This window comes from Lipotes vexillifer, unplaced genomic scaffold, assembly GCF_000442215.2.
Source record: "Lipotes vexillifer unplaced genomic scaffold, Lipotes_vexillifer_v1.1 scaffold1068, whole genome shotgun sequence".
Taxonomy (NCBI): Eukaryota; Metazoa; Chordata; class Mammalia; order Artiodactyla; family Lipotidae; genus Lipotes; species Lipotes vexillifer.
In genome coordinates, this window is record NW_006789049.1 from 506835 (window position 1) to 528632 (window position 21798).

The 21798-nt window shown below is 44.2% G+C and overlaps 1 protein-coding gene across 1 annotated transcript in view; it reads right to left on the minus strand.

Moving 5' to 3' along the window:
- Positions 1-19924, minus strand: part of SH3RF2 (SH3 domain containing ring finger 2) — a 125213-nt gene extending 105289 nt beyond the window's left edge. The window contains exon 1 of the mRNA XM_007462397.1: positions 19424-19924. Within this exon, the coding sequence (XP_007462459.1) occupies positions 19424-19801 (378 nt within the window). The 5' untranslated portion in view covers positions 19802-19924. The remainder of the gene's footprint in view (positions 1-19423) is intronic.
- Between the last annotated feature and the right edge of the window lie 1874 nt (positions 19925-21798).

The window sequence follows — 21798 nt, forward strand, 5'->3', positions numbered from 1 at the left end:
GGCAGGTGGGATCTTCCCGGACCGGGGCACGAAGCCGTGTCCCCTGCATCGGCAGGCGGACTCTCAACCACTGCGCCACCAGGGAAGCCCCATACAGGATATTTGATCTTTGTTGTGGCATGCGAACTCTCAGTTGCGGCACGTGGGATCTAGTTCCCTGACCAGGGATCGAACCCGGGCCCCCTGCTTTGGGAGCACAGACTCTTACTCACTGGACCATCAGGGAAGTCCCTATTATTATTATCAATTGCAGTGGATTCTGTTGGAACCTGGGGGATGCACCTTCTTCCAACCCCATCGTGGAGAATGTTATTTGTAATGGGGGAGAATAATGCCAACATAGGGAAAGAAGTGGAGTTAAGATACAGGAGCAAACTGGCAACAGTCTGGGTTTAGAGGCCCTGAGATCAGCTCTCTGAACTTCCCATTTCATGAGCTAACAAATTCCCACTTTCATTTGAACTCCTCTGAGGTGAGTTTCTGTCACTTGCAAGTAAAAGTTCTGACAAACACAGATGAAAGCAAATGAACATTATGTATCAGGAGTCTCAAAAATATTCATCCCCTCTGAGCCAGCAATCGCTTTTCTATTCTTTGGAAATAATTTAAAATATTTAAAAGACAAAACCGAAATAGCAGGTGGGATTGGGCAAATGGTTGCATAACAAAGTGCTTCTAAAGAACAATATCCATGAAATTAGAGCCACTAGATGCCAGTTCCAGGCTCATCTCTTTCATACCTTTTGTTTTACATTGGAAAGATTTTTCTTTCATTGCCATCCTAGTTTTATTCTATGTCTCTCTGTATAGCTTATCCCTTGTTCTTTCCCCCTGAGTCTTTGGAAATTGCCTTTTGAGGCTCAAAATTGGCATAAACCGCGAGACCGTGTAAATGCTTACATGCTTTTCAGCCCAGATTGCAGCTGAGGGCCAGAGGTTTGAAAGTGCCCTCACCAGGCCATGCTGCAAAACACTACACATGATCTGAATGTGCCCATGTTTCTAAAGGAGTTCTTTATGCTGAAATCTGGTTTGGAGGCCTCTGACCCAAGCCCAACAAACTCACTACAATGGCCTGGGCAAGATGCAAGGCAGTTAAAATGCAGAGTGCTCAGGCCAAGATTCAGAACGCCCGGAGTTTGGTCCCAGTGTTTATTCACTGGCAAACTGTGTGGCCTTAGATAGTCCTTTCTTCTCGCTAAGCGGCAGACTCCGCATTTGCATAGGAAGACATTGGGCCAGATGGTTTTTTATGGTCCTTTTCAGCTCTCAGCACCTGTGTGTGTTTTTTTAAAATTTATTTATTTTATTTATTTATTTTTGGCTGTGTTGGGTCTTCGTTGCTGCGCGTGGGCTTTCTCTAGTTGTGGTGAGCGCGGGCTACTCTTCGCTGTGGTGCGCGGGCTTCTCATTGCGGTGGCTTCTCTTGTTGCAGAGCACGGGCTCTAGGCGTGCAGGCTTCAGTAGTTGTGGCGCGTGGGCTCAGTAGTTGTGGCTCATGGGCTCCAAAGCGCAGGCTCTGTAGTTGTGGCGTACGGGCTTAGGTGCTCTGCGGCATGTGGGATCTTCCCGGACCAGGGCTTTTACCCGTGTCCCCTTCATTGGCAGGCGGACTCTTAAATCACTGCACCACCAAGGAAGCCCAGCACCTGTGTTTTATGATTCCTTACAAGGTGGCATTTTTAAAGAAAGCCTGAGATGAACTTGGGTTAGGACTGCCTTTTATGCAACACCCAGTCTAGGTCGGGTCTCAGGCAGAGTCATGGGAGGAATTTGTTTGGATGAACTTCCCCTTTGAAGGAATCTGCCCCTCTGAGTCCTGAGAGGCAAGTCTCCTGAACCAACTCCCAAGGATGGAGGCCTTATGTGGCCCCAATTCTGTTCCTGGCTGGAGGCACCCAGGGAGGTGGTCTGAGTTGGGTCTGGACAACCAGGTGATTCAGTCTTTACAAGGTTCCATTTATTATAATATCAAGAACAACAACACTGTAAATCAACTATACTTCAATAAAGTTAAAAAAAACCAAAGAACAACCATTTGAAGTAGATGTTACTACCTTACTGAGGAGGAAACTGAGGCTCAGAGAGTTCTGGTGAAAGTAGCCAGTGAGAGAGCTGGGATTCAGACTCAGGTCTTTTGGTTTTAATGCCTGTGCTTTGCCCTCTGCCTGACTGACATCCTGCAGGTTTAACACCGTTGAACAGTGAGGTACACATTCAAAGAGGGTGACGTGGGCCAATCCCCACATCCTCTTGGGTTTAATGAGACCGTAGAGCACCTTAAGGTCACCAGGTATGGCCACATCCAGCTTTGTCTCTTGATCTCTGTGAGACCTTGAGCAAATTAATCTTTCTGAGCCTCAGTCTCCCTACCTGTAAAATGGGGGTGAAGGTAATGGTATTTGCCTCACACAGAAGTTGCAAGAGTTAAATGGAAGTGCTTGGCATAGTGAGTTTTCAGTAAGGTTAGTGGCACATAAAGGGTCCAATTTGCGTGCCCAAATGCAGCAAGTCCCACTGTTTCTACTTCCAAGTTTGCTCTCAAACTCATCCACTTCTCTCCATCACCGATGCCATCTTAGTCCAGGCCACCCATCCAGAAGACTTAAAATTGATCTTCTGTTTCTACTCTTGTACCCCAGAAATTCTTTTCCCACACAAGAGCCAAAGTAATATATTAAATTGAAAATCAGTTTGGATGAGTTTCCTGCTTTAATCTTTCTCATTGCATCTAGGATCCAAGCTCCCTTCATGACCATCGTTTCTTGGTCCCTCTAGACCTTCCTCTGAAGTCTATTCTCATGCATCTCACCTCATTGCTTATCACCTCTCAACCAAGTGGGCATTCAGTTGATTCCCCAAACTTAGCGAGTTCCATCTGGGATCAGGCTCAAGATGTCCTCTATCGCTGGAACCCAGTCCTTTCCTTGTCACAGAGCTGCCCTCTTCTCATCACTCAGGTCTCAGCATCAATGCCTCCCCTGATCAAAGATCTTCCCTTTTATCCTCTATTTCATATCCTTGTATAGATAAGAGTTAGTTTATACAGCAGACACTCAGCACAATTTGTGATTATCTTGGTTATTTCGTATGTATGTAAGTGACATGGTTGGTGCTCTACCCATATCTTCTCAGATCCCTTTATCATTTCTGTGCAACTCAACTTCACTTCCAATAGCCAGCACCTGCAATTCTGTTGGAAGCCTTCCCTTGAGCTTCTAGAACATACTTTACCCCTTGGGGTAGCTCTTAACCCCTGGCCGACAGGTATAGAGGTATAAATGCCCCAGATCTCTCACCTCTTGGCCAGGATAATTCTTCAGTCTGAGTTTTACACTGTTTCCTAGAGCTTTTCCAAGGGGTAAAGCATCAGTAGCCCACTGTGGTGAGTGGCATCAAAACTCATCTTAACTAGTCACCTCCCTCTCCTGTATGATGTTCCCACTCCCCGACCGATGTCCTCATTCCTCCCAAGTGATCTATGAGCACTCAGTCCTCATGTCAGAGTCTGATTCTGGGGGGAACCTAACTAAGACCATGGCTTTTTTCTTCTTTTTATCAATCCCAGTAGAGTGTACCTTTTATGTCTATCTTGTTCATTATTATATCCTGCTGCCCAGTTTACTGTCTGGTACATAGTGACAGCGCTCGATATATATTTGTATAATGAGTACCTACTAGTGGTATTATTACTCGAATGTAGTGCTTTTTCCTTTTATTGAGTTTAGTTTGTACCAGTAGCCTACCTTGCACCCACAGAATGTTACGTGCGCCCTCCCAAACATACAGTATAAAAAAAAGAGAGATTTTGTCTCTATAGTGCTTTCACGAGTAGCATTCCTGTTATTGTTTTAGCAAGGTTTGTTATGGCTAAAGACTCTTTACAGGGAGGAGATCCCAAGAGACATTCTCTAGGACTGTGGCACTTCTTCCTGAAATCCCAGTGTGGAGATACTTCAGAGGTCTTTTCTGTTATGCTTATTTGTGGTTGGTTTAAGCAAAAAGCAACTGGATCCTGGACCAGGTGCTCCCAGTGAAATAAGATGGACAACTATGCAGGGAGAGGGGCAATAATAATACTAAAGAATAAAAAAGTCACCAACATGTGGGAATGTAAATTTGTGCAGTCACTATGGAAAACAGTATGGAGGTTCCTCAGCAAACTGAAAATATAACTACCATATGATCCAGCAATTCCACTCCTGGGTATATACCTGAGAAAACCAAAAACTCTAATTTGAAAAGATACATGCACCACAATGTTCACAGCAGCAATATTTACAATCGCCAGGATATGGAAGCAGCCCAAGTGTCCATCAACAGCTGAATGGATAAAGAAGGTGTGGTTTATATATACAACAGAATATTACGCAGCCATAAAAAATAATGAAATTTTGCCACTTGCAACAACGTGGATGTGTATTATGCTAAGTGAAATAAGTCAGACAGAGAAAGACAAATACTGTATGATATCACTTATATGTGGAATCTGAAAAACAAACAAACAAACCAGTAACTAGTGAATATAACAAAAAAGAAACAGATTCACAGATACAGAGAACAAACTGGAGGGGAGAGGGAAGGGGGAGGGGCAATACAGGCGTAAAGAATTCAGAGGAACAGACTACTATGTATAAAATAAATAAGCTACAAGGATATATTGTATAGCATGGGGAATATAGCCAGCATTTTATAATAACTATAAGTGAAATATAACCTTTAAAAATTGTGAATCACTATGTGGCACACCTGAAACTTATATAATACTGTACATCATCTATACCTCAGTTAAAAAAAAAAAAATCACCAATGTGGACTAAGTGCACTTATGGGCCAGTCCTTGAGTGTGTCACATGTGTCATATTGTTTAATCCTCAGAACCACTGTGTGGGGTAGTTTGGATGTTACCTCATCCTCAGGTAAAGAGAGTGAGGCTCAGGGAGGTTAAATGACGTACCCAAGTGCATACAGCTAACAGGAGATAGAACTGGGATTTGAAATCAGCTCTCATGACTTCAGAGACCCTGCTCTTATTCCTCCATCTTGCCCCCTGAGTTAGGAATACTTAAACCAGCTCTCCAGGTGAACTAAGAGAAGTACTTTAGCCCGTAGAAAGTAAGATTGAAAATGAAATACAAAAATAAGATGCAACCCTCCAGAGTTGCCTTCAAAGACCTGTAGGCTCCCATGGAAAGAGAGAGCAGGTGTGTTTTGTGTGGCTCAATCTCAGAAAGACTTTTCTAAGATTGCTGGCAAGAAATGGAGGGAATAGACTAGGTTCAGGCACAGAAAACTCCCCCACACTGGAGTTCTGAAGGCAACAGTCAAGTGGGTGTCTCTGTGGGAAGTCAAAGAGGACTGAAGCATAGGAGAGTGGCTGGCTAGTTTGGAGGACCTTAAGATCTCCTGCCGGTGTGAGATTCTAGAATACAAAGGAATTAGAAGACTCACTCAGTCCCTGCACATGTGGTTGGTACCATGTCGTTCTGGAGTCACAAGATTTACACAGGTAACATGACTTGAGAGGAAGTTACTAACGCCACGTTAATAAATACAAAAGATATGTGCTACATAATACTCTTTGCATAAGGAAAGCAGAGCTACTGTGCTGTAGGGTAGCATAATGCGATAGTCAAGAATGTGGGCTTGTGGAGAGGGTGTGGAGGAAAGGGAACCCTCCCACACTCTTGGTGGGAATGTAAATTGGTGCAACCGCTATGGAGAACAGTATGGAGGTGCCTTAAGAAACTAAAAATAGAGTTACCGTACGATCCAGCAACCCCACTCCTGGGCATTTATCTGGAAAAGATGAAAACTCTAATCTGAAAAGATGCATGCACCCCAATATTTGTAGCAGCACTATTTACAATAGCCAAGACATGGAAGCAACCTAAATGTCCATCAAAAGATGACTGGATAAAGAAGCTACGTTGATATGTATACACAATGGAATATTACTCAGCCATAAAAAAGAATGAAATAATACCATTTGCACCAACATGGATAGACTTAGAGATTATCATACTAAGTGAAGTAAATCAGAGAAAGACAAATATCATATGATATCACTTATATGTGGAATTTAAAAAATAATACAAATGAACGTATTTACAAAGCAGAAACAGACACAGACACAGAAAACAAACTTATGATTACCAACGGGGAAAGGGGAGGGGAGGGATAAATTAGGAGTTTGGGATTAGCAGATACAGACTACTATATATAAAATAGATAAACAACAAGGTCCTACTGTATAGCACAGGGAACTATATTCAGTATCTTATAATAACCAATAAAGGAAAAGAATATGAAAAAAAATATATATATAACTGAATCACTTTGCTGTATACTTGAAACTAGCACAATATTATAAATCAGCTATAGTTCAATTTTAAAAAATTTTAAAAAAACAATGTGGGCTTAGAGTTAGTCTACACAAGTAACTTTGGGCAAGTGGCTCAGTACTCTACTCCTGAACTTCAGTTTCCTCTGCTGTTAAACAATGTTGCTCTGTGGTTTAAATAAGCTTTTGCTGGTATTTAGCCCAGGCCTGTGAAGACCATAAAGGTTCAAAACCAGTAACTATTTCTCTGAAAATCTTTAAATTTATATAGATTTTTTTAAAAACATAAATGCAAATACTTCTGTATCATTTGCATATTCTGTAAAATATTTGAGATGGTGGAATTCTGAAACTCAGAATGTAAGACTTTTTCTATAGCCATAGTGATTGCTTACATTTACTAAGCACTCAGATACATTTCATGTCACCGGGCTGGTTCTCAGCTAAGACAGGATTAGAAGCTGACTTTCCTGAATTTCAGGCTCTATTTTTCTCCACCTTTAATAGACCATTCTGCCTATCCCGATGACAGGTTTCTGAAAGGAATGGAGCATAAATATTTTGATCTAACTCTGTTTATATTTTGAGAAAAGCAGACCAGCTCCGGCTCAGAGCCTGGCATATCTCCTGATAACATATCTCCCCAAGGAGTCCTCCCCCCCACACTTGCTTCCTTGATCAGCTTCTCCCTTTCCTCCTCCTTCCTCCCTGCTTTCTGTTGCCCGTCTACATCTCCCATGTGTCTTTTCTGCCTTTCTCTATCCCTACCCTCCTCTTTTCTCTGGCTCCATTTCCTCCTCTCTTGTCTCCCTCTCCATCCACTTAGACTCATTTCTACCACTTAAACCCTTAAATTTATGACCAAGTGGCATCCAGTTAAGACACAGCATATCGTGCACATGGAGTTGGATTGGCTACAGACGACACCATGCTCTGGAAGGCTTATCAACCACATTAGAATGGTGGTGTTGGTGCCAACAGGAGCCAACCAGCAATGGCAGATGGTGCAGGGCTCCCTGAGGTGCCAAGGGAACACCATACTTGTCTTGGTCACCCTGACTGATCTCGTTTAGAGCCCAGTCCTTGGATGTAGGCAAACCTGGTTCAAATCCTGTCTCTGCCACTTCCTAGCTGTTCCTTCAACTGTAAAATGAGAAAACACCGTGGACTTCCAAAGGCTGTTGGGATAACTCAAGAAAACCATGCTTATTTCACACAGTGTCTGGCACACGGTGTGTGCTATGTGACAGTTGTAGTTATTAAGGTGCTAATTAATAATGTCCACCTCCCATCTGGCTTCTCTCTCTTCTGGTCCCACCCTCCTTGCCCAAGCAATCGGGCCAAGCACTCTGCGTGCTGGAGTTTGCCTGATTCTCGAGGCTTTGGGACAGCAAGTAGACGGAGAAGTTAGAAAACCCAGGACCTGTCTCAATCACAAAGTTTTATGATCGTGAAAAACAAAATATCTTAGTGTTTTAAAAACTTAAGAAAATAAAAACAAAATAAAAAGAAACATGTTTAACAGCAAATTCTTTTCCTTTCTCACACAAAGGGAAGTAAAAGGAGGAGATGGAAAATGTTCTATTTGTTAAAATGTGGGCTTCTGCATCCTTTTTATAATCTCTTAAGGGGAAGAAAACGCTGCCATCTCCTTTTGTTCTTCAATCATCCCCTTCCGCCTTCCTTCAAGCATGGAACCACTCCAACGAGAAACTGGAAGTCCAGAAGATTACCTCTCCTGCTTCCCCAGAAAGCCAGAAAGAGAAGTTTTCTCTTCTGCCCCTCCATTTCTCTGCCATTCCTGTTTATTAAGCAAAAGTCCCAAATAAGGTTTATGTCAGCCTTGCCTTTCTCCTATCCAGGCAGCTCATTAATATCACAGCCAATCACCCTTCCGGAACACAGCTCTGCAGAGATCTATTCCTGCTCCGTGCCCACTGACTCTGCTGCGTCGCCTTGGCAACCAAATAAAACACTTCTATGTGTGCGGCCGGCCGTATCATCCTCAGTTCCGCAAATCCAGGGCAACCTGCTCAGAGGGCTGCGCCTGCCAGTCAGTTGGTGTTCTCCTCTCTCTCTGGCTCCATTCTGCTCTGATTTCTTTTTTCACCTCCCAATTACCTCTGAATCCCCTGCAAGCACTTACATGCCATTCCTAGCACACCTGGCCTCGAGTCAAGAAACACCCTTGTCAACAAGACAGGGGCTGGAAGGGATCCTGGGGACGAGATGGCTGGGATGTCTCCTCTCCTCTAGCCTCAGGGGGAGACACCAGGGGCTCCTGAGCTTTGAAGATTCTGAATCTAACTGCAGTGTCTTGCAATATGGGCAACATTATGCATTCAGTACTTCAATATTTATTGAATGCTTGTTGCATTTCAGGCACTGTGCTGAGTACAGAGGAGACAAGACACTTCCTTGACCTCATGGACCTTATTTATGTGTGCTACGAGGCCAGAGGGTAGCACTGGGGACTCTGGGAGCCTGAGGAGGAACAAATGGCCGGCTGGCTTGGGATTTGGGACAGAGGGCTGACTTCCTGGAGGAGTGAAGGCTACACTGAGACCAGAGGATGGGTTGCAGTCAGCCACGTGGGCCAGTTTCCCAGTTAGGCAGATGGTTCCATACTTGCCTTCTCTAACACTGGCAGGTGGCTGATACCCTCAGCTGGGGTGGTTTGCTTCAGGCACCCCGGGAGTTATTTGCCTTATTTCTCCTGTCTCCAGGCTAAAGTTTTCCTGTTAGCCTCTCAAGGAAGAGTAACAGTGAATGATCCAAGCTCTCTCACCTCTTCACTTGGCTTTCCATGCTGTGCGTGTGAATGGCAGCCAAAAGGCACATTTTTCCAAACCAGCAGCATTGGGACCATGATGCCAGGACTCACCACCCAATGTACGTGCCTCTCAGTGTATTCTGAGGTTTGCGGTCCTCAGTGTCGTGGGTTCCTATGAATGGTTAAGGATCAGACCATTTGCATTTAAAAAAAATGCAACCTCAACAATTGCCCCAAACACAAATACAGGAATGCTCAATTTTGATCTGCAGCCATTTTCTCCCATTGTGTTTTCTTATATGAACATTTATTGAGCATAAGCCTCTTATTTGTGAAGTAGAGAAAATGGTAGCACCTATCTCAGTGGGTTGTAGAAAGAATTAAGTTTAAGTGAGATTCTGTAGGTAAAAATGCTTTACCCAGTGCCTGACATAGTAAGTCCTTTGTTTAACATTTATTAACCGCATCATAATTATTACTTTACGTGGATGTGTCCCAAAAGACCATGAGCTCTTTAAGGGAGGGTTTCAGCCATTTTGGTGAATTAGTCAGTTTTCCTGGGTCTCTTCCATGTCTACATGTTATTAAGGACCATATCTTATTTGCTTTTGTTCTTCACTAGAGCATGGCAAAGGGTCTTACTCATAAAAGGCATCCTGTATATGCTTGTTGAATGAATGAGGCATAGGAAAAAATAATAAGGCCTCACACTTACTGTCATGGAGTACCATGTGTCATGCCCTGTGCTAAGAACTTCACAAGAATTATCTTGACTTATCCTCCAAATGATGCCACAATCACTGTTACCCCCGTGTCTTCAGCGCAGTAAAATAGCAGGCTGACTGCAGTCAGTGTAGTAGTACTTTATGAGATTAACCTACCTGGATGAGTGCAAGCAGACAGTTAACCTTTACTAGGAGCTTACTTTGTCCAGGCCCTGTGCTAAGCACTTTACAAGAATCGCCTCATTAACCCCTCCCAAGACCCCTATGAGTTAAGTTTCCTATTTTCATTTTGTAGCAGCGATGCTCAGAATTACTAAGTAACTTGCCCAGAAGCACACAGCCAGTATACATTTATGAAGAGCCTTTGTCCTGAATCACAGCATTATCTTATTTGCTTATCTCATTGTTAGTCTAAGGTCAGAAGCAGCAGAAAACTGGAATACATATTTTAAAAATGATACTAAAACACCTACTCCTCTTACTCAGAAAAAAGTTTTAAATATGTGTGTATATGTATATGTGTGTATATATATATATATATATATATATATATATATATACACACACATATATATACACACACACACACACACACACACACACACACACACATTGCTTATCTCATTGTTAGTCTAAGGTCAGAAGCAGCAGAAAACTGGAATACATATTTTAAAAATGATACTAAAACACCTACTCCTCTTACTCAGAAAAAAGTTTTAAATATGTGTGTATATGTATATGTGTGTATATATATATATATATATATATATATATATATATACAATCACATACATGTACACACACACACACACACACACACACACAGGAGGCAATGAGGAGTTATTGTTTAATTGGTACAGAGTTTCAGTATGGGATGATGAAAAGTTCTGGAGATAGATAGTGGTGATGGCTACAAAACAATGTAAATATACTTAATGCCACTGACCTATACACATAAAAATGGCTAAAATGGCAACCTGTATGTTATATACATTATATACATGTGTGATGTAGGTTTGTCAGCATGAGAGGTGCAGGGGCCATGTTCCTACCTGAAATAACTGCCTTCCCTTCATGTAGGAGGCCAGGTCAATTTAGCTCATAACTCAGGTCAATTTAGCTCATAACTCAGGAGCAAATTCTTCTAGTGCCTCATCTTTTCTGTCACTGGTATCCCTGGGACTACGTGTAAATTACCTCAACATGAAGTGTTTCCCCTGAGTTTGACCATATATGGAGAGGCACTTCCTATCTTCTTAGGGTTAGCAATTCATGAGCTAAGTGGTTCTGAACCTGGCCCATTGTGTTTTCTGGACAGTACTGTTTGTCACCCAAAAAGGTATTTAATAAGGTGATTCCCAACTAGAATATTTCAGTATGCCTACTATAATAAGCTGCTCATTCCTCACATAGCTTTGTCATGGCTCTATCCATAAGGAGTTCATTTCTGCATTACGAGGGGTTATTCCATGATTCCATGAAGTCTACCGGAGACATGAATACATTCATTATTTATTCATCCATTCGAAAAATATTTGGGGGTTCCTAATCTGGGCCAGGTTGTAGGCTGGGTACTCCAAGCACAGTATTGAGACACAGGACAAGTTGCCTGTTCTGCTGGTGTTTGGAAAAAAGATTGGAAAAATGACAGAGATCTGAGGTGAACTCAGCTGCTATTTGAGTCCTGGAGTCTGAGACCATGAGCATTCCTGGTATGGGCTTTCAATGGTGTGAGCTTTCAAGACAGAGCCTGGCATGTAGCAGGCACTTAGAATCAGTCTGTTGAATGCCCTGGCTTCTGACCTGGGGATCTAGAACGGTGTGACCCTGGGGGCGGACACAGACCCAAGTTGCAGGAAGCAGCTCATGACAGATAGACTTGTCTTTCCTTGTCCTGTGTTCTACTCCTTGCTTTGGGTGTGCTGGCTCGTGTTCCTGCATGCTAGGGTTGTCAGGTAACCTGACCATTTCAGTGGAAAAGAGTGGCTCCGTCTGCCAGTGGAGTGGAGACTGCTGCTCAGTTACCCAGTGAGCTCAGCCATCTGCTTGGAGCAGAGATATCTTGTTTGGCTGCACTGAATCCATCAGGCCACATGATGATAGGTAAGCAGTTTGGCTGCACAGAGACTTTATTACAGAGTAACTGACACATGCCTTCCTAGCAGTGGTGTTGAAGCAGGTAACAGGTCACCCCATCTCCGCTCCATCTGTTTCCTTCTCCCTCTCTTCCAACTTCCATTCTGTTCACGATATCCTTGTCCTGCCCTGACTCTCCTAGCACCCACATGCCCAGAGTAGACCCTGCTTTTTCACTCCTTGACCATGTCCTTCCTGACCATTAAAACACCTATTTTTTGTAGGAAGTTTCTTTCTATTGGCCAAACTTCATTTCCCTTAAACTGAACCACCTCCTCGCCTGACATTTTCATAAACCATCATCTTTTGTGTCTAAGGCTTCTTTGTCTTAATCACTTTATTGGGTTATAATTTACATACCAAAAATGAACTTTTTAAAAATGTACAGTTTGATGAATTTAGACAAACCTATATCCACCACATAAAACATTTGCATTACCTAAAAAATCACTATAGTTTATAGTTTTGCCATTTCTAGAATTTTATATAAATGGAATCACACAATATGTACTCTTCAGTAAGACATTCCTTTTTTCATATCTTAACATTTCTAAAATTGGATGTATCTTACAGTGAACATCTAACATGGTAATGTTTCTTTTCCCTTAATAGATATAACTAAATAATATATCTTACAATAGATAATATCTTTAAATCAGGGATATGTTTTATATATATACACAGACACACATATATTCACATATGTATTTATTTATGTATGCTTAGACACATGTATCTAACTAGTTGGTTTTACCATTAGACAGTAAGCACTGGGAAGGTGGAATCTTTACTTTGCTGTGTGGGTTCCCAGTGTACCTATAGCTGACTACTGACAGAAGCTACATAAATACTGCAGAAGGTGGTGATAGTGAGTTTCAAACAGTTTTCCAAAAATATCTTCTAATGACAAGAGCTTGCCTAAAACTCTTCTTGGAATGAGTCAACAGTCTCTAACCACAATAAAGGTTCTCTCTGGGGGCTTCCCTACTTCTGCATTAGTGTGAGACAGCATTTCCCCAAATTTGTTCCATGACAGTTAACACTACTCAAGGTACTGATGAAAGGAGGGAGAGGGGAGTATCACTGTTACAGAAATTTGGGGAACATTTCTTGTTATTATCTACCACTTAGAGATTCACAGCTCATTAGCGTGCTAAAAGTGCTGAAAAGTCCTGCGGCAAAGAAAAAATGTTTGGCTCTGTTTCAGTCCAGGTTTGTTTGACCCTGGAGCTTTATGGAACATCCATTAATAGCTTACATAATACAGTTTGTGAAAGACTGTCATATAAGCATGAATTTAAAAATAAGAAAGAAGGGAGAAGATAATGAGATTGAAGAGAGCTGTATGTGGGCTGGGCCCAGCTAAGCCCAAAGCTGTGTAATGGTGCCCGGAATGGGATGGATGAGGATGCTCTTTCTGAGTCAAGGGCTGAACAGCACTTTCCCTCATTCCATAATCTCTTTATAGTATGAAGGGACATGTGGGAAGGCAACCTAAGAGGCAACAAAATGACACAAAATATGCGTTGACTGATCCCTTAGGTGACATGCCCCAGCTCATGTGCTGGATAATTGAGGTTGAGTGAGCAGAACCTTCTATCCCAGCCATCTGCCTGGGCCATCCACTGGGGGTCGAGCTGCTGTGTTCGTCCACTGGCCAGATACCTCTAACTGATGAGAAAACTGAAGCAGGTAATAGAATGTTTTGCTAAAACAGAGAGAAGCCCACCTGCAGGAATTATCCTGATCATTTAAATGATGGTAAAATCCTTCTCCGAAATAGCATTGACCCAGTACACACAGAGATGAAAGGACAACAGAGTGGGACCAGTAAAAATCAGGCAGAGACTCAAAGAAATGTATAAGGGCTCCCTTTCATTTTTAAAAATATTATTTTAAACATCATCATACAGTGAAATTGACTTTTTTTTCTCTTGGTATATATTCCTATGAATGTTAACACATACACAGATTTATTTAACTGCCACCACAAACAGGATACAGGACAGCCCCTTCATCCCATAAAATTCCCTCATGCTATCCTTTTATAATCCTCTCCCAACGCAGAACCCCTGGTAACCACTGAAAACCACTGTTTTTCATCACTATAGTTTTGTCTTTTCGTGAAGCCCCTGTCCTTTTGCTATCTCCTTTGCTTAATTTTTTAACAGAAGTCTCTGCATGTTTATGCGTGGGTGCAAATCCAATGCCCCAAACTTTCTCCTCTATTGTTAATTTTGTTATTTAACATTTATTAGCATCTATTATGTACCATACTATGCTAAGCTTTCACATACATTATCTCATTTTAATCTCACAATAGCCTTCTGATATATGTGCACCATTATTATCCCCATTACACAAATATGGAAACTGCGGGTCAGGGAGGTTAAGTGACTTGCCTGAGGCCTCATAGCTCACAAGTAATTGAATCCCAGCACAAACCCAGCTCCATTTGACCACAATCCTTAAACACTAATCAGTAAAAGGGAGGGAACTGTAACTAGGAAGGAGGTCCATGGAGAAAGGGTTGGGAGCAAAGCCAGTTTGGGGCCATGTGGTTTTTTAAAAGGTTTGCATATGTGGGTGGATCTGGAGAACCATCTGGGTCTCTCCTGACTTCTCAACCTCAGCTCCTACCTTTATGTCTTCCTCCACTTGCCGCATCCAGGCCTTGCTGACCCAGTGGCATCTGCCTGCTGTTTTCAGGGGCTTGGGATGGTTTTAGCCCCATTGTACATTTAGCAGAAACCACCGTCTGTGTCACAGCTCTGCCGTAGGACACAGCAGCTGAAACCCAGGAAAAGGGGCTGGGCGCCTTCTGGTTTCTACCCAGCCTCAATTCCCTCATGTGCCTTCTGACCTCATTTTGCCATCTCAGCTGCTTGCAACACCAGCTGAAAAAGTTTCTAGGACACGGCCACCTGGTCTGTGTGCTGTAGGTGGCAGGTGTGTTCTTGCTGAGACAGGGCAAGTGAGACAGGAATATGTGTGGTTGGCATGTTGTTTAACAAAGAAGGGAGAGAGTCCGGCCCTGCAAGGCCCAGGGCGGCAACGTTTGTATTGGGGATAGAGAGATGCAGGGGAAAGGAAAGCTAGACCTTAATGAGGAACTGGTGATGCTGCAGAGGTGCACCAGGTTGTTGCCCTTTGTATGGTGTCCTGCTAAGCCTGCCATTTGGGGAAGTGACGCTGGGTAGCACGTTTTCTCCTAGAATCAACTCCTAGCTCCTAAAGGGTCTTGGAAGTGAGCTGCCAAGTCAGCGCATGCTGGGAGAAATCACATACCTGAATCATGGCCCCAGACCCTTTGGAGACACACAAAGCAAACCAAACCAAAAATCAGGGTACCCAGGACCATCTCTGGAGGACACTCGATTAACAAGGGGGTGAGAGATGTTGTGTAATTTAGACTGGTAAGTCTTGAGTCACTTTAATAATAATAACAGCTCATATTTATTGAGCTTGTAATAGGAACCAGTTGCGGTGCTACGAGCTAACTGACATTAACAGTTTCATTTATTTCTCCCCACTGACGCTCTGAGGTAGATACTACTGTTATCTCTAGTTTATAAAAGGGGAATTAGAGGCACCGAGGTTTAAGTGATTCATCCAAATTACACAACTATCAAGGGGCAGAATCAGGATTTGAATTCTGGTATTTTTCAAACCTAACTTTGCAAATTTTATCTTCACTGCTTTCTTGCCTTTTTTCTATTTTTTCTTAAATAAATTTATTTATTTATTTTTGGCTACATTGGGTCTTCGTTGCTGCCCACGGGCTTTCTTTAGTTGTGGCAAGTGGGGGCTACTCTTCGTTGCGGTGCGCGGGCTTCTCACTGTGGTGGTTTGTCTTGTTGCGGAGCATGGGCTCTAGGCACATGGGCTTCAGTAGTTGTGGCACGTGGGCTCAGTAGTTGTGGCTCACGGGCTCTAGAGCGCAGGCTCAGTAGTTGTGGTGCACGGGCTTAGTTGCTCCACAGCATGTGGGATCTTCCCGGACCAGGGCTCAAACCCGTGTCCCCTGCATTGGCAGGCGGATTCTTAACCACTGTGCCACCAGGGAAGCCCCTCTTGCCTGGTCTCATTCAGAAATATTATTAAAGGATAACAGACGGAGGAGGCAGAGAGATCAGCTATACAGAAGCCCATAATCTTCTTGAAGGCTTGCGAAGTTCCTCTGGCTCACCTGCAGTACGGGAAGGAATAAGAGCCGGTGGGATTTGCACTGCCATGGGCCCTCCAGGAGTCTGTTGATCTCCCCTGTTGGTTTGAAATAATTGCGTGCTGTAGAAACCTATAGCCGTTTCTCAAGTTTTCTTTTTACACAATTGGCTTAGGAGGGTTTTAGACAGGTAGGCACAATGGACTATTTTTTTGTCTCTTGGGCTGGCACCGTGAAGTGTGACTATTGGTTCCCCCCTAGTATACTGGCTGGCACAAAAAGTACCAGGCCTCTTTGAGCCAACAGAAACATCTTGATGAGCTTGTGTTTTTGATGAGTTTAGGAAAGCAGAACAGACTTTGGGCTTAAAAAGCTGTTGGACAGGAAGTTAAATGAACTCTTTGGGAGTGCCACCTTAACATAGAGTCCTTTGGAAGAGTGTTTTAGAAAATGGTACCCTGTGACAACAGGTTATTTATGCCGTATTAGGGTAGTACTTGATACTTAGTATTATCCTGGCCTGGACTCATCATAGACTCAAGTTCAATAATAAGACCTATTACACTCTCCTGCAAGGGCTATCACTCCTGCTATATTTTGTAGAATGCCTCATGCACGGCAGGGCACACTGAACAGTCAATAATAATGCTTACTATGATAACGACCTTCCTAATGCCTTTCATCTAAGGATCTCAAAGTGCTTTGCAAACACTCATTAGTTAAGCCTCACAGTGGCTCTCTGTTTTTATAATACATTTTCCCATTTTATAGAATTTTAAATTGAGACCCAGTGAGCTTAAGTGGCTTGCCCAAAGACATACAGCCGGTTTAAATTAATGATAATGATGATGCTTTGCATTTACATGGCATAGGTTTTCTAAGGTGCCATGAGTATGTTGTAAAGATAATTTTTACACTATCCTGGAGGAAGAGGGGTAGCAAGTATTACTAAGTGTTGACTGGATTGGGTAAACTGAGGCTGAGAGGGCCAGTAGGTTGGTGAGGGTTTGACTGAGGATGCAAGGCCATCACTCTGCCTCTCAGAACAGCGTGGCCTCCCAGACAATCCGCAATTCTCTGAACCCAGGGACATGCGATCACTTTCACACTTCTAGGAAATGTAGCTGTACTGGGGGGAGTAGAACAGGTTGCAGAATTACAGCCGTATTTACATCCAGGAATAGTTTGTTCATATCCCCATTGAGAGAGGCAAAAGGGATGACACGAGGCACTTGGAGAAAGGTAGGCTCAGGAAATGAAGGAAACAGGGGCAGCTGCGGGCTGGCTGCCAGCTCTGCTCTCTTGTAGAGAGTCTTCACTAAACCAGGTCCTGCCTGAAAGCAGGAGCCCTCAACGGCTTGGTTCTCCATTTCAACCTCATGGCAGGACTCTAGTGCAGCTCAGAGGATGGGCACAACCCCATCACCGGCACCTTGGTCTGAAGTGACAGGTCCTTGTGAAAGAGTTCCAGCGACACGCAGCATCTTACTGGCTGTCTCTTCTGTTGGACCAGCTCTAGTTCCTACAACTCCCTATGCCGGGAGGGGCCTGGGAATCCTCTGTGGTTCAAAAAGTAGGTAGCTGTGGATCCATCTGTTGCTACCTTTTCTTAGCAACATAGCCATATCGAAAAAAGATGAAAGCATGAACAAAAACATGCGAAGGTGGTAGGGGACTTGCCTTCTCCCAGTCCCCGACACTCGACACTCGACACTCGGAGTGATCGATGATACTCTGCCCTGCAGGGAGGCAAGTCAGACTTTGCAGCACAAGGGAGGGGAGAGGTTGCTGGGTCTTAGGAATTCAAAGGGAGATTTGCTGACCCAAGATAGAAGCTAATGCTCTATAAACACAGCCTGCCTCAGAAAGTTTGCTCCGCAACCCTGACCCCGCCTTTTCCAGGCCTGTGGATTCTGATTGATGACTGGACCTAGGGCTAATAAGGAGCCTTAAACAAGGGCGCCAAGCCCTCTTTGGGAATGTGTTCACGCACACAGGCCCAATGGCACTAAAAAGTCTGCAGTAAAGAAATCACACCAATGCCCTGCTTCTTCCCGCTCTCATTTTGGAATGTTTCCATACGCCCCTACTGCATGGGTGGCTTAAAGGTGCAGGGAACCCAAGGAGGGGTGAGCTGTTGGAAGGAATACTTTAGAAACTTGCTCTGAATGCACACCACAAGGCTATTCTCCTTCAATGGGAAGGAATCCGGGGAAGACCCTCCCACCCTCTGCGGCTCTTCACTGCAGGGAGTCGTGAGACTCTGCTGCCAGTATTAAAGCTTGCTTCAGGTGGGACTTCACAGAATACAACTGAGACTTTCTAAGTATGCCAGCCACCCAAGCCACAGCTTGCCATGTCCACGTGGACACACTGACTGCAAGGGTGACAGCAAATAATCCTCCTGGAGCCACAAGGACCAGGCCCTTCTCTTGAAATGTCCCCTTACCCAGCTTCCCATATCCAGGTCAGATAAAGTCCTGAGGATGTGCCACAAGGCTGGAGAGAGCGATTCACATTACAAACACCAAAAACATTACTGGGTGATCTCCCGGGGCTCTCCTGGGGCTCTTCTTTTTTTTTTTTTTTTATTGCAGCCTCTGATGTGTACACTTTGTGTACGTTTTATTCATTTTGTAAAGTTAGACACACCTGCGGGGCTCCTATACACATCTGTTGTACTTTACAGCCAGCCCTTCCTGTCAATCACTCCACCCACATATATGCTCCCTTCCCACATGAAATTTGGGCAGTTAAGGGTCTTGATAACTTTGAACCATTATGAATGAGCATTGTCATCATGGCACTTTATGACTGGGGAATGGAAAGATGGATGGGGGTAAAATGCAAACAAAACCTGACATTTGGAAACTTCTTTGAGATCTCAAAAGCAACAAGCAGATTTGTTTTTCCTTTTTCCCATCTTCTGTGCATTTCCCGTGCCCTGGGTTGGCCTCAGAACAGCAGAAATGTAAGACCAAAAAGATAATCAAGAAAGCTTTCCTTGTCCTACCGCCTTCTGGACGAGGAGCAGGGAGAACCTGGGGAGCTTTAACAATTCTAAGAATTCGTGGGTGGATCAGATAGGTTCAGGATTCCACCAAGTCTCAGTATTCCACCAAGTCTCAGTACAACGATCACCGCCCACAGAAACTTATCCCCAGGGAATCCTACTCAGGGACTCTTTGCAATGTAACTAAAAGAACAGGAGCCCCAACTGCTGGTGCAGGCAAACCCAACCTCCAAGTGGACACAGTAGGAACAAATGAGATCTTTCTTACCCCATCCATGTGGATTCTGATGTTAGGCACCAGCTGGAAAGGGCTGCACTGCAGACCTCGGGGGTGAGTCTTGCTCTTCCTGCTGCCCTGTGAGGTCAGCACGCCAGGCCTGCAGAGGGAGCCCCCTCCCCCCTCCCCCTGGCCCGAGCGCACGCCATCCAGAAGGCGCACGAGCAGCAGGTTGGCCGGCAGCGCCTCGATGCTGCAGAACACCAGGGTCCTGCATTCAGGGCACCTCAGCTCTTTGTGGGTCTTGAAAATCCTCTGGAGACACGGTTTGCAGAAGGTGTGCTGGCAAGGGAGGACTTTGGCGGTGACATCGAGCTTTTCGAGGCACACGGGGCATTCCAGAAGATCAAGTAATGTCACATCATCCATTTTATTTTAAAACTCCAGTCCTGACCCGGAGGGGCTAAGTTCACATGGTCAGGTCAGCTGAGCCAAAGCGGCAGAGACTGCTTCTTGAGAGTGTCCGGATGCCTGCCGGTTTGAAGGAGAAAGGAAGAGAAGAAAAAACTGTGAGTGCTCGGAGAGGTGTGTCCCACCTACATCCAGCCAGCGCCTCATAAGGCAGTTTGCAAGGACTTTGCTCCCGCACCCAAGTTTCAGATGACTCATTCTGATTCAGTGCTAGCAGGTATAAGCCTCGACTCCTGCCTGCTGGTGGATGCGAGGGAGCTGTCAGCACGGCCGCTGGCTACTTACTCATTGCCTCTCCGTGTGCAAGGCAAGAGGGGGAAACAGAACTGGCCTGTTGAGGGGACAAAGCCACCCCGCTCTCTCAGCCGGGGCTCCAAGGGTGAAAGCCCTCAGGCAGTCCATCTGGGTCTCAAATGAAAGAGCCCTCAGGATGCAATTTCTCTGAAGCTATTTACTCTTTTTTTTTCCCCCTTCTTTTAAGTTTATCTGCTATGCACCACACTGTAATAAACTGTTTACGTAGATAATTGTATCTGAATCTCATGTAGTTGTAGAATTCTTTCCTTCACAATACATCTTCCCCCATTATTTTGTTCTAGCAACGTACAAGAAACATTTCTACTAGAAACTAATTTTCAAAAATTCTTTTGTCAACTCCAGGCCATGTGGCTTGGAAGTTTCTTTTTTTCTTTCTTTCTTTCTTTCTTCTCTCTCTCTCTCTTTTTTCTCACCTTGATTATCTTAGCCTCAGAGACAATATCCCTCCCATATGATAAAGTTGCACAGCCTGTTTTGTTACTTTGACAATGGTTCTCAGTTTCAACTGAAGCAGATAGGAATTCTGGATTGTGGTCACAGCCTGCAAGAACCAAGATGGAGCAGCATATAACAGGTGTGTGTGTGCGCCTATGTGTGTGTGTATTCTGAAAATCATCCTTGTCCCAGAAACAGTTTCCTTTCGGATGTCTGAAAAGAAGTCTCCCCTTTAGGAGAGTCTCCAGGGAAGAGGTCCCCGGCCCTCACAGCGCCAGTGCTTGGGCGAACGCATTCGCGGGAGGTTTGGCACGGCAGCCGGCGGCCCCACTGGTGAATAAAGCAGACAGGACACACCAGGCTGAGAGCCGGCGCCGTCCTTCCTGAGACAACTCTCCGAAGATGTCAGCGCGGGGAGGTGTGCGGGGGCCACTAACCTTAGGCTTGTAATCCCGGCTGAGTTCAGCTCAGCACGGTTCTCGGCTGCCGCTCCGCCAGGCTCTCTCGACCGGCTTCCGTTTCCCCGGGAGCTGCTGCTGCCGCCGCTTTGCAAACTTTTACAACTCGAGCCTTACTCACTTCAGGGATCGCTTTACTCAGCCCTGTTAACGCTTTCAGCGCCGGGCGCCGGCCGTGCTTTCCTCTAAGCTTACTCTCTGCTACTGATCCTTCCTTTGTGCAATTGAGTCGATTTCTGGGAAAAGATTACAGGGGGCAACATATTTGGCTAGCTAATAAGGCCAAATATTTACAAAGTTTATATTTTCACCTTTCTCATTTTCGCTCCTTTCCCAGACGCTGAAACACACTCAGTTATAAACATGCCCCGGTGATTGTGTTTATTTTAAACTTTTATGAGGATTTCCTGAAAACGTCAAACGTATTAACGGTAGCTATGATACCAAAGTTAAACCGGCCACCTAAAAAAATACTGTTCCTTAAAAATCACAGTCAGTCCTTGAATTGTGAGATTTGAGAGGAACTTGAGTGATCTTTTTGCTCAATCTTTTGAAATTAAAAAGACAATACTGTGGTGGTCCAGACACATCCTTGAAAAGTCAAAGCACAGGAGGGCTTAAAGAAAAAGGAAAAGCAATGTCCCAGGTCCCCCCTACCCTACCCACTGGAGCCTTTTATAGCCCCAAATAATGCTTATACTTCTATTTCTTGATTTATCAATAGTATATATTTTTTAACACTAC